Genomic DNA, 17,199 nt, shown 5'->3' with positions numbered 1-17,199 from the left:
CCTTTTTACAACTTCTGAACTCTCCCTATTCAACCTCTCACTTCACCTTTAATCGCCTCTTGCCAGTCTGTCTTTTCACTGCCCTTATCTCTAACAGTCTCTCGCACTTATCTCATTTCCTCTCTGGCCCCGTCACCTCCCGTGCTCCTCAGCACTTCTCATTCACCTCTTCTCTCCATTCAATTTTTGTCTATTTGTATCTTACACCTCTCCAGTCCCCCCCATTCATCTTTCACATCTCCCCTTTGTTCTAACAGAAGCCCTCACATTTGGCTCACACTCACTTCCTGCGTGTCCACACTTCTCTTCGGCAATTCACATTTCTCCTCATCCCTGACCTCTTCAATCGAATTCTCTCACTCCCTTGATGTCCTTTCTCATCCTCTCATCTCTCCTCACCGAGCACACGGGTTGGACCCGTATGCTCCTCTCTGCCTGTGCCACTCTGCTTATTGTTCCCTAATTCAAGAAGGCATGAGTTGTCTGTCTCACTGTTTTGGTGCAGGCCACGCAGTTATGGAACTTGCACCCTCCTTTGCTTCACTCCACCAAGAATCTATTATCATTTAGGACAATATAAAAACCTTTCTCTATGCTCTGTAGGTTTCCCCATTTGGCTGCTTCTCCTTCTGAGTGTTGCTCATTGTCCTTCCGGCAGCAGATGTTTATTAGCCCCAGGACATCTTTTGGTAACAGTAGCGCACTACAAATGTAAATAATTATAATAGGGAGAAGCAGGGGAGCCACTAGACCAGAACTTCGGGGGTGGGGGCTAACACTCCTAGCCACGGCTGGCCCTAACACTGGTTACACACTGTGCAACAGTCTTTTTTGGTGCCCCACCCCCGTTTCCTTTTCTCCATGAATTCCCTCACTACCACTCACCAACAATGCACTTCATCTCTCTATAGCAGCTTTGTGACAAATATTTCAATTTTTATAGCACTACTCATACTTTAGTCACACTAATTTCTGTGATCGGCATGGTACATATTCTTTGTAGCAGGCACATTAACCCTCTGCACTGTGTGGGTGACAAGAGTGCCCATGTGAGTGCACGGTGAGAGATGCAACATTGTGAGAGTAGGGTGAGAGGAGTGACTGCAGGGTGAGTGAGGTGGCCGTACGAATTTGAGTGTGGATGCAAGTTCAGAATGGGACAAATGAATGTATGATTACTGATGGGCTTGTTTGAGCGAGTTGCATATTGAGCAGTGAGGGGGACAGGTGAGTGAAGTGTCACATGAGTGCAGGGTGAGTAGTGTGCTTGTGTGACTGCAGGGAGAGGTATAGGGTGAACAGCGCAAGTGCATTGTGAGTGCAGAGTGATCACTGTGAGTGCAGGGTGAGCAGGTGAATGGTGTGAGTGCATGGTAATCAGTGTGAGTGCATTGTGAATGCTGTGAGTGCAGGGTGAGCGTGAAAGAGAAGGGCAAGAATGATGAGTGAGTTATCTGAATGCAGGGTTTATTCCCAGGCACTTGAAGTAACTCAGCATGTTATTGGAGGCAGAGTAGGGTTTAAGATCTAAGTTAAACTATTGCTATTATGGCATCAATCTGGGATCGAGGGTGGAGGAAATAAATAATGTGCTGATCCTGCTACAAACTTCCAGTCCTATGGTTAGGGTAGCCAGCAGATTATTTTGATGGCCCAGTTGGTACAAAAATAAGCAATCACCTAAAACAGTATTTTAAGCACGTATCTGTGTATACTTTGAACAGCAAATATAAATAGAAAGCACTTTTAATTGTGTTCTAGGGCTGCCGCAATGATCCATGACTGATAATTAAAGAGAACAAAGACAGAAAAGTCACATAACGAATGAATACATACTTTTTTATTTATAAGTCTATTTGGTGTCAAGAGAAGGTCTTTGTAGGCTCTTTAAATAACACATGGCTCGCATTTTTCTTTTGGCAACCCTACTTTATATTCCTTTTTATTAAATGCATTCTCACACTACAGCAGTAAATCTAAAATACAAATGTAAGGAATAGGCAGAGTGAGGACTCAGGGGGTACTGGAAGGGGGGGGACACTAACCCTTTGTAACCGGTTCACAAAGGCATGCAAATATGCAAATGGTCTTTAACCCCTTCCCCACTCATGACGGAACCACTCCGTCATGAGCCACGGTCGCCGTGTGCTCATGACGGAGTGGTTCCGTCATGCTGCGGCCGTTGGCGGCCGCGCCGCCCACGCGGCGCTAATTCCCCACCTGTGCGGGCGATTAGCGCAGTGGGCGGAGTCATGACGGAACCACTCCGTCATGAGCACAGCTCAACCACGGCTCATGACGGAGCGGTTCCGTCATGAGCACCGCGCCACCGCGCTGCCCCCAAACCTCCCGCAGCGCTGCGGCGGAATTCCCGCCGCAGCGAAAGGGTTAAAGACCTGTGAAAAACTCGGACGGGCATGCCGGAGATAAGACTCCAGACACTGCCCAGCTGAGCCTCCAGCAGCTCGAGTTGCACTGCAGCAGCCCGGGCTGAGACACAGGATGGAGGAAGAGGGGGGCTGAATCCCTTGGGCCTCGGCAGAAGTGTGCTTGGGAATGCACGACCCCCTTTGCATCACTCCACGCCCACCCTGGGGGTCGTGCCCCACAGTTTGAAGACCCCTGCTCTACAGCTTTGCAGCGCTGCACAGAAAGAGCAGCGCGAAGCGCCGCACACAGACACCTAGGCGCTGCCTTTTGAGTCGCTCGCAGCTCTAGAGGATTTGGGACGGTTGGTGGGGTGGGGGCTACAAGACGCCATCCCAGGCTTAAAACAAGCACTGGCAAAGTCAAAAGGTCTTGCCATCATGACATTGACAATGGTTTTCTTAAAAATGAAACACGCTTCTAAGCGTTGCTATACAGTATCTGTAAAACAAGATATGATGAACGGATGCGCACATATGTGTCTTTACATTATGCAGCAGCGTCACTCAGTAGACATGCGCTATGACGTATTACGCATATATGCATGCACATGCCTACAGACTGGCACGGGCCACATTTTATTTAAAAAATGTATTTACTGATCCAAAATAGTGGGCATCACCTGGAGTGATAAAAATTAATTTTCAAGTATGCAAAAGTCAATATTTAAAAGTGGAGCAGCCAGGAGCATATGGGTGCTGCTGAGCCCTCCAAAATATGTTTCGAAATGTATTCTAAGGAGTGGGAGAAGAAGGCAAGTGTCAAGTCAGCAAGTGGTCCGGGCGTTAATATTTTATGTACAAAGGGGTCTATAAAAGACTGTCTTGAAGTACTTACAGAAATGTTTGAGTGATGAGGCTCCGGTTGATTTAAAAGGCCGTCACTGTCCATTCCAGAGGGGTCATCCGCCTTCCCTGCAATGGCCATGGCGACCGCGCGCTGCAACAGCAGCCACCAGGAGACAAACCAGGCTGTGACCACGGCTCACGTCATTGTATTCACCTTCAACACTTTAGGGTGAAACCTGGTATAAAAGGGGAGTGGGAGGAACACCGATGAAACTGGCATGAGAGAGTATAGGGAATCTTCAGACAGACAGTTGTCTCAGCCCCTGAAAGCTTCAATGGTCAAAACGGGGTATTTTTTGACATATATCTGACCTTCTACATTACTACTGACCTTTCAAAGCCAACAGGCTCTTAGGGTACCTATCATTTTGCAAATAGGCCAACCCTTTATTTCAGCGATGAGAGTCACATTTATAGAGTGCGCTTTAAAAAAATAATTGGCCTCCAGGCGCTTTGAGTTACTTTAAATGCACACATTCTAGAAAAGCTCAGTACTTCCCAACAGCCACTAAACCCTGGAGTTTGTGCTCTCCTGGGTCACTCTAATGCTGGGAAGCTAAAGCCGCATAAGTCCGCCCACGATTAGGAAAAACAGGCTGACTCGTTTTACACAAGTGGTAAAACGGCATTTAGCACAGTCGTAGCACCCTGTATCCATGGTGAGTTCTGCCTCAAAGCGAGAGTGCGCCGTCACCCACAGAAGCCACACACAGGGTGCCATGCAAACCACACCGGCATAATAAGTAAAGGCAGTGAAAATGAACCAGACGCGGGGGGAATATCACCTCTTCATGCCCATCATCCTGACCCCCTCACCCCGTACAACTCCCCTGCCCCCTCTCCTACACTTTTTGAGGACAAGCCATGAGTGACGACGAGAAACTGGGTCACTTCCCTTGCAGAGAGTGAGCGGGCTCTCTCATCCCCTGAATGGTGCTGCAAGAAGGAAGTTGGACAGTGCAGACCCCCTCTCATCCACCCTGAGCGGGCTCAGCAAGGGCTGCACACATCTGACCAGTGCTTTCGGTTTCTGAATGACAAGCTCTGTCCGGGGTGGGCTTCTCCTCCTAGTCGGGTGCCAGTCACATCAGCCGGTTGCTCCTTTGTAGCCCGCTCACAGATTTGGTTAGGTCCTCTGTGAAATAGGACTCGCCTTTTTGTAGATGCAGCACAACAAACAGGGCCACAGACGTTCGAAAAAAGAATGCGAGTGGTGCACGCGCGCGCCACAGCGAGCGATCTGTTTTCAATTATCGCGCCCGTGTCTGGGCACGATAATTGAAAACAGATGTGGCCTGCGCGGGTAACCGCAGGCAAAAGGCCGTGGGTGGAGCAAAGGCAGGACATGCGCCCGCCTTTGCCCAATTGCGTGCTGTTTTTCTTAGAAAGACGCACGCAAAGCCCAATAGCCTGGGAGAAAAACATCACCACTCGCACGAGCATGTGGTGAGCTTTCTAAAGCCCGTTACTAAAAGTCGAGCAAGCAGCGCATGCGCGTTGCTCTAGGCTCGACCTAAAAAGCGGTCACAGAGCATAGATAAAAGTGGTGAGAGAGAGAGAGCAAGAACAATGAAAACAGCAGTCACACAGCAAGGATAACAAGCATTGGCATAGCCAATAGGTCTCGCTTTTTGGACCTTACAAGTGTTTAGACACAGCTATTGGCTTTGCCAATGTTATGTTTTTAAGCTCTGCTGTAGAGCAGCGTGGCTGCTGTACTGCATGGCGAAAAGTTATAATAAACGAGAGTTAGAGCTATTGGCGCTGTAAATGACAATGTCTTTAGCTATGTTTTTTGCTGTGGAGCGGAGTGGATGTATGTGGTTTGGAGTAGAATTATATGTGTTTTATTGGAATTGTTAGTTGTGGAATTGTGTGGGAGGGAATTGTGCAGTGTAGAGTCTATTGATTTGTGGAATGAAATTATGAGGCATGGGCAACAGATAGGGGTTGGGGCCTGTAAAGATTAATTAAGAAGACAAAAGTAGGAGCTGCAGGAGCAAACGGGAGTAAGGAGAACAACAAAGGAGCTGGGTGGGATGTGGGCTGTGTTTGTCTAAAACTAAACATTGGCGTTGCTAATGATAATGTGTTTTACCCATGTGTTATGGAGTTGAGTGGATGTATGTAGTGCAGTCTGGAATTATGTGGGTTGGGTTGGAATTGTTAGTTGTGAAATTGTGTGGTGTGGAGTGGCATTGTGTACTGGAATTATGTGACATGGTGTATAGTGGAATTATGTGGATAGTTATTATGTGGTATTAAGTGTGGAGTGTAATAATGTGAATTAGTATTTTTTTGTTGTGGAGTGGTATGTAGTGGAGTTTAATTATGTGGCATGAGGTTGAATTATGTGGTTTGGATATATCTGGCATGTTGTGTAATTGTGTTGTTCAGTTGAAATATGTGGTTTGTTGTCGAATTAAGAGGTGTAGAATGGAAATGTCTGGGGTTGAACTGTGTGGTGTTGAGAGAAATTATGCGACTGGAATTATGTGGCATGGTGTGCAGTGTTTTGTGGATTGTTGCTATGTGGTATCAAGTGGTGTTATGTGGGGTGTATGTATCTGGTATTGAGGTGAGTGTAAATATGTGGAGTTTAATTATGTTGTGCAGAGTGGTATTATGTGGAGTTTAATTATGTTGGGTGGTGTAGAATTGTGTGGCGGTGATCTGAGGTGAGGAATTGTGTGTGTAATAAGTTAACCCACACTTTAAAACGGATGTGCAATGTTACCACATAGAAAAATAGCTCCCGATAGCAGTGTGCCCTCTACCTCAAATCTTTCTTTAACATCGAAGTATGTATGTTTTCGTGAGGGTAACTCTGTAGACTTATTGCTGTATTTGGGTGTTCAACTGGTCCTCAGGTGAAACCTAAGCCCTGGCAGGTAAGAGTGTAAACAGATCAAAACAATATAGTAATACTATCAAAAAACGTGTTGTAATGCACCGCATAACTTCCTTTCCTTGCCTGCAGAAGAATTTGGTCCCCCCTGCCGCATAATTTCAGTGACTCTCATTATAATGCTCTAGAATGCCTGACCAATGTACTGTAAACATTGTGTTCTACATTGCTGCCAATCAACGCAGGGCTCACTTTGCCTAGAGTGTTCATACATTTTCTCTATACAACGCTCTGAAATCTGATTGGGTATAGTTTACACTTTACAATGCGACAAATAAACCAAGAACATCACCAATAACATCGCATGTGATCCCCCTCTGTATATCCCAGTAAGTGTGCTCAGAGGCAAGCTATCCTGGTTGGCATTACCTTGCCCTCTGCAGTGTGCAGGGCCAGAGTAGAGAAATTTGGAAAAAAGTCCAAATTAATTTTCTCTACCTCTTCCTTGAACTTTGCGAAGCAAACTATTTTTAAAAGTCACAGCAAGACGCCTGGCTGAATTTTGCACCATGTGCAAAATGACATTGCAAACTTACGTGACGCACAAAAATCAAGAAAAAGTGCGGTTTTTTCATTTTCTTTCATGAGGTGCTGTAAATTCTTTCTGCGGACCGGCTTGGGAGTAGACAGCAGGAGGGCACCTGCCTACAGAAGGCATTGTTACCTACCAAATATTGTCTTTCTCCTTAAGACTCAGTCAACAGTGCTTCGAAGTAACAGCGCTCTGCAAAGACCTAGATAAACAAATCAGTTCTTCAGATCAGATTCAGATTCGCTGTCAAAGAAGGAGCGAGGAATGCCCATGCCTCTCCGACTGATCCTGTCCGTCCTGCCTCCCTCACTCCTAAAATATATATGAGTGACCAAGAGTCCCCTACCCCAGGAGCCATTAAACCACTTGAAATCACATGCAGTGTAGACCGCGCATAACTAAAAACAACATAAAAAGAAATAATCGAGAAGAAATGTTTGTAAAAAGAATAACAGAAAAATGCATAAGTAGATTAACTTTATATAGAATTAAAGGCACATGACATGACATGGTTTCGTGACTTCACCCCCTTTCCTCTGCCACACCTTGTCCCCCAATTTATGAGTTCCCAGAGTAAACTGATGTTCCAGCACTGATAGTAACCCCATTCATGTCCAATGTCATTTTATGGTAGGGCCAAAGACCGAGTGAACACAGAGGGTGCCCTCCTTTCATCTTTCCGTTTTCAGGGATTGAGTATACCTGGAGTCCTGGACCACTAATCGTCATTGCTTTCCAGCCATTTATTTGCCCGTGGCTCAATCCACTATCATAAAGCGGCTCAATCCATTATTATTAGGCACGGTCCATCATTTCTAATAATTATTATTTGTAATCTATCCTTAGGCATTCAGCCAACCACCTCTCCACTTGCCTATACGACACCCCTTTAGCGACGAGAGGGCGCGGAGGCTGCACTCACCCCTTAGGAGATCTATGTCGGGATGACCTCAGTGCCAGTGACGGCGTAAACATGACTAAGATAGTGAACAGGGAAGCTGCTACTCATATGTCAAAAGTTTGTCACCTCAAACAACAATAGGAACCGTGGGCATTTTTAATTTTTTTTAATTTCCTTCCACGGGGACCGGCAGGGGAAAACAATGTGTGTTGAAAACCTCAAAATCTGCATGGAGGGACGCAATTCCTGAAAAGCATGGCGACGCCGATGACGTGAGGGCGCAGAGCGTCCAGGCTTCCGCGCTGGGCACGGCGGAGCAGCACCGGGGCGCCTTATCTGCAGAACGTGGGCGCGTAGGTTGCTGGGGGCTGCCTCGGGCACTCCAGAGGGGGAACCCCCACCCCACACGTGACCTACCTGAGAAGAATAAAAGGAGCCGGTCCCAGCCTTTATGGTTAGAGGCAGCACGTCGAGATGCAAGCCGGCACGTGCAAGATACAAGACTAAACCGGGACACCGAGGCAGAACAGGCTCATTTACAAGGGCAACACGCTAAAGCTCAGAAGACAAAGTCCCCACAATTCGGGGTCCCGCAATCGAAGAACAACCTGCGCTTCACCGACAAAAGACACGCACACGCCAACAATGAATGACAAGACGACCATGGAGCGCCATAGAAAGCGAACCCTTCGAAAAGTCGGGAAGACAATGCAAGCGGACCTCGCATCCCCCCAGCGGTTCACCTTTACGGCTCGGGCCTGGTTACTGCTGGCAGCTTTACTCTACACGCTAAGCCAGTGTGAGCAGAATATTGGGGCGACGGCCATCCCGCTTAATTATGAGCAGAATATTGGGGCGACGGCCAGCCCGCTTAAGAACCGCAAGCCCAACTGGGGTGAATGTCAGAAGGAATCCCGGAATCTGTACTTGGGCGCCCTGGACCTGTACAACGCCACTTGGGTAAGTGCGCCTGCCCTCCCTTCACTTCTACCCCCTCCCTCCCCCAAACCACTTCTTGCGTTACTTTTCTCCTACATTACACCACTCTCACATCTTTTCATACATTCCTTCAATCTTATTTCACTTTCCCATTCCCTTTTCTCACATTCTTCTTCCCACATTTATTTGATAACACTTCCTTTCTCCATCATTCACCCTTTGTTTCAATCTATTCTCACGTTCCTTTTCGGATATTCCCTTTCTCCCGCATTCCTCTTCTCTTCCATTCTTTTCCTGACAATACTTTTCTAATGCATTCAGTTTCTCGCATATTTCTGTTTTCCCTTATTCCTCTTCTGCCACATTACTTTTTCTCACATTTCTGTCCTCGAATTCCGTTTTCCCTCCGCCCCCTTACCAAATTCCCTTTCTCACATTCCACATAACTGTTTCTTATTCCACTGTTCACATTCGAATTCTTGCATTCATTTTCGGTCATTGAAATTCTCTTATATCTTTGTTCTTTTTTCTACTTCCATGACGTACAACTTCTTGCATTCTTTTTCTGACATTCCACTTCTCTCATTTCTTTTCTTACATTCATTTTTTCTCATTTCACTTCCCACACATTCACTTTCTCTTGCATTCTCTGTGCCTCACTGTCAAGTCTCTCTCATTTAACCCTCATGGACTATAACTCAAAGCCTTTTACAAGTCCGGAAGAACTCTTGCATGTACATACATCTAAGGTGAATCAAACAATCAATGCACCAGTGAAACTCTGAAGAAGAGCTGAAAAGAAACCTGAAACCTATCTGTTAGTAAGATGCATATGGATTCTGGTTCTCATATACTGAAACAAGTGAATTAAGAGAATAGAGAGTGAATTAGGAAAACATTGTTTGGTGCATTGAATATTAAAATAGAGTCTAAAGGAAATTTGATTGGCCTTGATGTATGTTCCTGCAAGGTTCCCTGTCAAGTTCCGGAAGAGTTTATGGTTGCTCTAAGGGGATCCTGGAATCCAACACTACCAGGTAAAACACCCACCTTGGTTTGATTTGGGAGGTACTGCTCAAGTGTTGCATAATATAAGTACAGCCTGAAGCTGCTGTTTGGTAGCTAGCTACAACACCTGAGATCACAGGAAAGACAATCCAGCTAATTAAACGTTTAAATAATACTTGAGTCTCACCAGGTAATCCAAAGTTCTCAAGTAAGGTGTCATGTGCATTGAGCGTTTTTTTTTTTTTTACATCATCTAAGGATAGATATGATTCAAATTTTGCAATATCACCACGTGAGCAAGACATTGATTGCAGTCTTACTATTGCACTAAGGACCTTAGCTGTACTAGGGCAAGTTTTGAACAGACTGTAATCCCCTGGTCTTGGGAAGTCCCCAAGCTAGAATGTTTGGATAGCCACGGTCTATGAAAACAGTTCTACTTTAGATTTTTTACTGGTAAATGTACCAATGTAGAGATTCTGAAAATCTGACATCGATCCAGCCTTGGTGACAATTACTGAACAATACTCCATAGTCCAGTACGGACAGCACTAAGGCCTAGGCCATAATTCTAAGTTCAGCCTGCTGAGTAGAATTTCTGGATCTATCAAACAGGTGGGTCTGTGCAGAAGCTGACCATTAAAATCTTTATGGGAAGAGCAGACTGCCGTGAAAGCCAGAGGTCTTGCATAAATGCTATAGTGAGGCATCTTTTGTACCCGTTCTATTAGCTGAAGATTATCAGAAGGTGAAAACTGTTCACTGGGAAAAATTAGCCAATTTCAGGCCTGACAGATTAGTAACCAACAACCTGATTTTCAATTTTCAAAAAAGCAGAGTAGGTGGCCTGATCCTAGACAATTGGAAGTGGGAGTAATGGTTCGCGGATTCGGGAATTAACCGGTCACAGGATATAGTCCAATACCCAGCAGGCTCAGGGAAAGTGAGGAGCTTTCAGGGCTGCAGCCTAAAGGCCGCCTTTAGGAAGCTTCACACAATTTCCTTCACAGTAACCCTAAAGATTTGCGGATGAAGAGAACAAAAACACTTCGGAATACCGTGCCAGACCATGATGTCCTGGAGTATGTTATGCTTTTCTCTTCACAACTTTCTGTTTAAACGTATGGTTTTCAATCAGTATATTTCAAAAGTGTGGTGTGAATGTGCCTGTCCCAGTTTATAAAAAAAAAAATGAATTGGGGAAAACACCCACTCTCTGAAAGCTTTGTGGACAGGGATGGGCTCACTCATGGGCGCATTTACCATAGATACTTTTAGCTTGTATTCAATGCATAATCACTATGATTGGAAATGTACCCAGAAGACCCCATTTGGATATACCTGGGGATAGAATAGCATGGAATAAAGAGACCTCTGGGGTAGCAGGAGAGCAAACCTAGAAGTAAGAACGCTCACAAAGTGTTGCTGTAAGATAGATTGCAAGCTGACCACAGCCACCACTGATTCTCATGATAATAAGTTAAGTGTTCTGGTGGTTAATGGTGTCAAATGTCGCTGAAAATTTTAGAAAAACTAAAAACCAGGATGTACTCTCACCGGGCTGTGATACGTATCAGGGAGAATCTGCACTGCTCCTTGAGCAAGAGTGCTAGCTAGACCCCCTGAGAGGCTGTGTATCTTCCCAGAATCATTCTAGGTGCATGCAGAGAGGTTAACTATAGCAGTCAAATTATTGTGGTCAGCGACCATGAATTGAAGCTTCCTGGTTTAGAATGCCTTAACACCTCCGAGTATGCAGTGCTTGCATCGGCACTAGCATGTCTATATTTTGCATATATATATATATATATATATATATATATATATATATATATATATATATATATATATATATATATATATATATATATATATATATATATATATATATATATATATATATATATATATATATATATATATCCTAATATTCTAGTTGGAATTAGGATTAGTAAATTCTGAATTTGGAATATTTGTGCATTTTCAATGCCTCCTTTCCACTTTTGAGGCTTAGCATGGAAACAAGGTAATTTTTTACTGAGTTTTAAATAGCGCGAACTTGACCCGAAGGTATCGGGTATCAGAGCGCTTTACATAGCACCAGTTGTGTTACATGAGGACACATTCATTTTTGTTAGGTACGGGGAGATTACGTGATTTTCCCAGAATCACAGGAAGTTCAGCGTTGTTGCCGAGACTCGAACCCAGTTCACTAGATTCGAGAATGACCGCCCTAGCCATTAGGCCAACTCCTCTCCCATGTTCCATGTTCAATCAGAATACCTGCTTTTTGTTGAAGGTAATTCTTATCCCTCCCCCCCATACTCCCCTTCCCCCCATGGGAAGCAAACAACTTGTTGCAAGCAAGAAGTGGCCTTTTTCAAGCCGTACCCCTATTGGCTTTTCATCAGGACCTAGGGAATTTCCTGGTACAACTCCTGCTCTTTCACACTGGACGCATACTTATTGCATGCCAATAAAAGGGTATATGCATTTACCACCTATCTGGTGATCACTGTCTGCACTGATTTAGATTGCTTAGCTATTGTCTCATGGTTCTTCAGGGGAGAGTGAAGCTATAGTCACAATGACGTCTGCCCTTCTACCTATTTGGTTTAACCACCGGGCGGCGGACAGGAGTATGACTTTATTAGCATGAAATAAGTGTGCGCACAGTGTGACAGAGCAGGAGTGGTACCAGGGAATTCCCTAGGTCCTGATGAAAAGCCATTAGGGGTACTGCTTGAAACATGTCGAACTTTTAGAAAAACGGGTACCCTGACACCCCTTCCCCCACCCCCCCCCCCTCCCCCGTAGGTTGCTTCATGTCCTGCAGTGGAACGGGATGGACCCGATGATGAAGCATTCTACCAAGGGGTAACCCTGGTGGGCGAGGGTTTTACAAGAAAACTCCGTTTTCTCCATTGAATGGTTAGTCTCTTAGGCTTAGCTGGGTTCTTGTTTTTTGCTTATAACTTTGCTTTTTTGCTGTCAAAAACATTGATTTGTGAACAATGAATGTAAGAAGCATAAAGGTAATCCGTTTCCGCCATTTAGTTCCCGGTTATATATTTGACATGTTTCACTTAATCTTGCATCCCCTAAGGGTGTTCCAGAATGTTAGGTGTCATTATGTTTTTTCGTGCAGCACACTACTCTTGGATAGTGCATACTTTGAACCGAGTTGCCTCTAGGTGTTTTTAACCATCCCGATTGATTGGCCTGGATTTGAAGCTGAAAGCAGTGCGAGTTTCTCACAGTGCCTGTCACTGTGCAAAATACATGGCCATCCATTCCTTGGCCTCTCTGCAGAAAACACAAAATAATGGTCTCGTATTCCAGTTCCAATTGTGATTCTGTGCAAATGTGTATAAAGGTGGTACACAGTTGGCAACATATTGACAAAGTAAAAGGAAATGCATTGGGTGCATTGTGTGTTTGGAGGCTGGTGAAATGAAGGAAATGCAAAGAAGTGCATTCGGGAAAGAGTAAAACGAGTGCTAAATAGGCAAGAAATGGCGTGTAAGATATGCAGAAGGAGGTGATGTGGAGAGACTAATAGAATCACAGAAATGTAGTTAAGCCGTACCCTTAATTACATGGGCTACAAACCTGTAAGATCCCCCTACACACACACTTTATTTTCTCCCACTCAAAGCGCTGCTAATGCCTGTGCTAGAGGTTTGTATGTTGGACTGGGCAGTGAGTGTGCGCTGATCTTCAGCTGCCTAAAGATGATGTTTGCTGCACATTATTGCTGCCAGTGCCGCCGGACAGGGTCGCCTCGTGTTTACCGACTCTCGTACTCTTCTCTTTTGCAGACTTCCCACAGCGTCAGTGCAGACTTGACAATGGAGATCCCCCGAGTGAGCTGCGACCACCACTGCGACCCCTGGACCCTCAGGAAGGATCTACAGGTAAGTAAACCCTCAGTCCCAGCGAGCCGCACTGAGTGCGAGCACGGAAACAGCACAGGGGGAGGGACAGCAGACAGGGGATGCTCTGGACAGAGTGGATATGAAGGGGGTCTCGAAGGGGGGCAGGGCTTGTGCATGGTCACTGACATGCCAGGCACGTGCCTGGTTTTAGGCAGTGTCAAAACCCACCTCAGGTGCCTCTAAAAGGCACACAGAATCAGTTTCTCATTCTTATTTTCATTTGTTAGGTTTCTGGAAATAAACTGAAAACCCTTTGCAGCTTGTTTTTTGTCCTCTAGTTGTTGCAGTATTATGTCATGTCCCTCTAGCATATGATGTTATTTAGGTTATGTCTTTCCTTTATGTCTTTGCTCTGAAGGAGGGCCATTTGAGCCCTTGATTATTTCAGATGCAGATAGTGAAGGTCGTTCTGATGTAGATTTCCATTCAATTCAAACCAAAAAGCAATGTCTGTTGCCCTGGCTTGCAAGAGATGTTCTAGTTCTGGCAGTGTGTTGCCTAAGGATGGGCCATTTTGTTTTCTGCACCTCTGGATTCAGTTTGGTAATTTGTGATACTTCTTTCACCAATTTCTGGCCTGGGGTCCCAAATTCGTAGAGCTTTGTAGGGTTCCATTGCTTGGGTGTCTGTCGAGGGTCTCTTTCAGTAGGTTGCCTTTTATATCTCTGTTGCTGATCCCCTAGAGTCACCATGGTGGTTTACCATTGCCTGTGTTTGTTTTTGTAGATCTTAACTGCTACTGTTCATTTAATGTTGTCTGTGTGGTTGAGGGTCTTTGTTCCTTTTTCAATCTGTGTGCTCTTGCTCCTATTTCGTTGTGGAGTTTCTTTAAACTTGTTTGAAATTCTGGTGAACCTCAATTTTCTCCTTCATGTCAATTTTATCTATGTGATTGCCCCTAGTCTTGTTCTCACTTCAGGTTGCTGGTCTTGAATCTATGCAGCAACCTTGTACTCCTTTCTGAAGATGGAAGATATGATTGGTACGCAGTACAAGGGCGGGCCCCGTGTTGTTATCATTATCTTGCTGTGGATTTGCCAGGATCCATGTTTTCTTTGCAATCCTTCATCAGCGGATCGCCGGTATGTTTATCCCACTTTAGCGCAGTATACCTGAGCTATCTAGTTAACAATCTTGGTGTTGTTGAGGCAGGCAGTGTTCTGCACACGATTGCTGTTGAGGAGAGGTATCACTGTATGGGAAGGCATGAGGCGTCATCTGTATCTTTTTTCACCTCTCACTCACCTTCTATTTTCCTTCCAGTCATGTCTGCAGCAAGTTCACAAAGTCCTGCACTGGTATCACAATGCTTTCCAGTTGGAAAATGTCTTCAGCAGCTTCGAAGCGCATCTGATTCGTGGCATAAACCACTCACTGCACAGGCTGGAGGTGAGAGAGCTCAGATCCAAGCAGGATTATTCTATGGGAGAGGGCAGGGATTGGTTAGGTGTGAATGAGCCCCTTGTACCACCCAACTATCTGACAACAGCAACCCACCATGGCAGATACTCAGTGAAACAGCCGTCTTTGGAGTTTGCACCAAAGAAGAGGAGCTCTTATTTTGTGTTGCAAAGATTCTGCACAATCAGACCCCTCCCACCGGTATTCTCACAAAGATTCATTAAAAAAAAAAAAGTCATGCAGGCCATTACACGGTCAACTTAATTACAAAACTCATTAATATAAGTCTACATAGGTGCCCAGAGAAATAGAAAGATGCTTACATTGATAGGGAATTACCAGTCCTTTGAGATTCCTCTGGAAAAGTATTACATATCTAATGAAACAGTGTCAGGAAATGGTGGGTAAATGCAGCCAACGCTTGTGTAGCTCAGCACTGTATGGCCCAGCATGTATCTCATGCTGACTGTCCAGTGCAGCGATTATACTCAGAGGAACCCAAGTTTCGTGAGGCATTTCCTAGGGATAAGGATTCACAGCAGGACCATGCGGGGGCTGTGTTATCTTCCATCAGTCGGTTAGATATCTAGTTGCACAGCTGCTGCCCTTGTACATCTTTTGCAGAAGAGAAGCTTGCATTGCTGCTGCCCATCCTGTACTCCTTCTGTGTATGATGGACACTTGCACTGATGTTATATGATTGTCCTGTCCTGCATATGAACACGGCTGCCTGCTCTGGTTAGTGGGAGGCTAAACAGAGAGAGGTTTCAACCTTGGTAATGGGGATCCAGGACTGAGTCTTGTGTCGGCTCAAAGTCCTATGACTCTGGGCAGATCACTTAGTCTCTCTGTGCCTTAAAGAAATCCGAACATATGGAATGTAATTTGTGCTCATGTAAAACGCTTAAATGCCATTTGCCCAAGTTTGCGCTACGTAAATGCAAAAAAAACACGTGAGTAATATTGATTGTTCCCTTTTAGGTCTCCCTATATGCAGCTACTAAGCAGAAGATCGAGGCACTGGACATCCCCCTTGTAGAGAACTGGGAAATAAATTACTTTGCACAGCATGTTGCCCAGAACCTGCTCACCTTCTCCAGCTTAGTCGCTCGCATCTTCCACCCCGGGAATCCTGCCAACCACTCAGAGCAGTAGAGCTGGTGAATGAACTCCGGGAGCAAATGTGGCTCACCCCTCTAGATCAGCACAAGGTCACAAGGGGAGACCACCTTTATGTGTTGACTGTGACAGGGAATCTCTGTTTGCGGTCAATTATTTTTTTTACTTTTAAACAATTTTTTTTCATAAAAAAATGTTTGTCTCGTTACACATGGAGATATTAAATATGGAAGTGCCTGGTGCATGTTCAGTACGCCCAAGTGGGCGAATAGCGACTCGGTACCCGCGTTTTAACACAACTGGATCCCTATTATAATTGGATATGTTTATTATTTATTTATTTATGTATTTAAAAACAAGAAATAACATATTTGAAAACGTTTTAAACTAATTCAGCCTGTGGTGCAGAAATGTAAAAGTAACTCGTACATAAAAGTTGTTTGCATCACAGAGTTCTGAATGGGCTACGATGCCATAAGAATTGCAGGTTGAGGACTATATATGACAAATAATATGCATCACATTTGAATTATGCCATCACATTCAGATCTGATGTCTGCACAATACATCGTACCCATAGAACGTGTATTAATAATACAAATGTGAATTCCTGTGTTAACTATTTATTTTTTATTTATAACTGTTGATTTGAAAAATGTGTCCATGTCTTTTGCCTCCCCTGGGGGGATATGTATTAAATAAACCATGCAAAATCACTTTTTGGCATTTTCCTTTTTACAGTTTAATATGCATGAGAAAAATAGTAAATTTACCAACGAGATATATTTGCTTATATGCTACTTACGTAGCGCCTCATCCATCATTTTCAGTGGCCCCTTGGCGCTGTTAGGAATTGAGAAGCCCTATTTATTGACCCAGTCTGGAGTACGGGTCTGCTGGTGGATCACGTAATGCGAATTTCAATCAGTGCCTTTGGATTTGTACCCCTTACTTGATTGTGTGGCCTGTACCTCTTTAGTGGTTGGGCTTATATTAAGCGTCAGACCAGTAGCTGTCAACAGCAGGGTGTTTTTTCCCATTCATGGACTCCGAGTGACAATCTAGAAAGTGCAAGTAAAGCTACAGCTGTCCATGATGCCAGTGAGTCCTTGAGGTGAAAAACAACCCGTTTGTTGAAGGCAAACAAGAACCATAAAAGCGAAGCTCAAGTGGTCTGT

General features: G+C 44.7%; 1 protein-coding gene across 1 annotated transcript; it reads left to right on the top strand.

Annotated features, from left to right (window-relative positions):
• The first annotated feature begins 8,009 nt into the window (after positions 1-8,009).
• On the top strand, positions 8,010-16,057 carry IL23A (interleukin 23 subunit alpha). Its single transcript, XM_085599895.1, has 4 exons — positions 8,010-8,576; positions 13,385-13,480; positions 14,765-14,890; positions 15,884-16,057. Exons 1-4 carry the CDS (start codon positions 8,262-8,264, stop codon positions 16,055-16,057), a joined length of 711 nt encoding a protein of 236 aa, XP_085456021.1. The 5' UTR covers positions 8,010-8,261.
• Positions 16,058-17,199: the final 1,142 nt, after the last annotated feature.

This window comes from Triturus cristatus, chromosome 4_2 (assembly GCF_964204655.1).
Source record: "Triturus cristatus chromosome 4_2, aTriCri1.1, whole genome shotgun sequence".
NCBI classification, from domain to species: domain Eukaryota; kingdom Metazoa; phylum Chordata; class Amphibia; order Caudata; family Salamandridae; genus Triturus; species Triturus cristatus.
The sequence above is the reverse complement of the archived record's forward strand: the minus strand, read 5'-3'. Positions and strand labels throughout refer to the sequence as shown.

Excerpts from the sequence above, each read along its gene's own strand:
- IL23A (XM_085599895.1), top strand. The coding sequence starts at position 8,262 with ATGAATGACAAGACGACCATGGAGCGCCATAGAAAGCGAACCCTTCGA. Across the intron at positions 8,577-13,384 it reads ACCTGTACAACGCCACTTGG|ACTTCCCACAGCGTCAGTGC; the intron begins GTAAGTGCGCCT and ends TCTCTTTTGCAG. Across the intron at positions 14,891-15,883 it reads ACTCACTGCACAGGCTGGAG|GTCTCCCTATATGCAGCTAC; the intron begins GTGAGAGAGCTC and ends GTTCCCTTTTAG.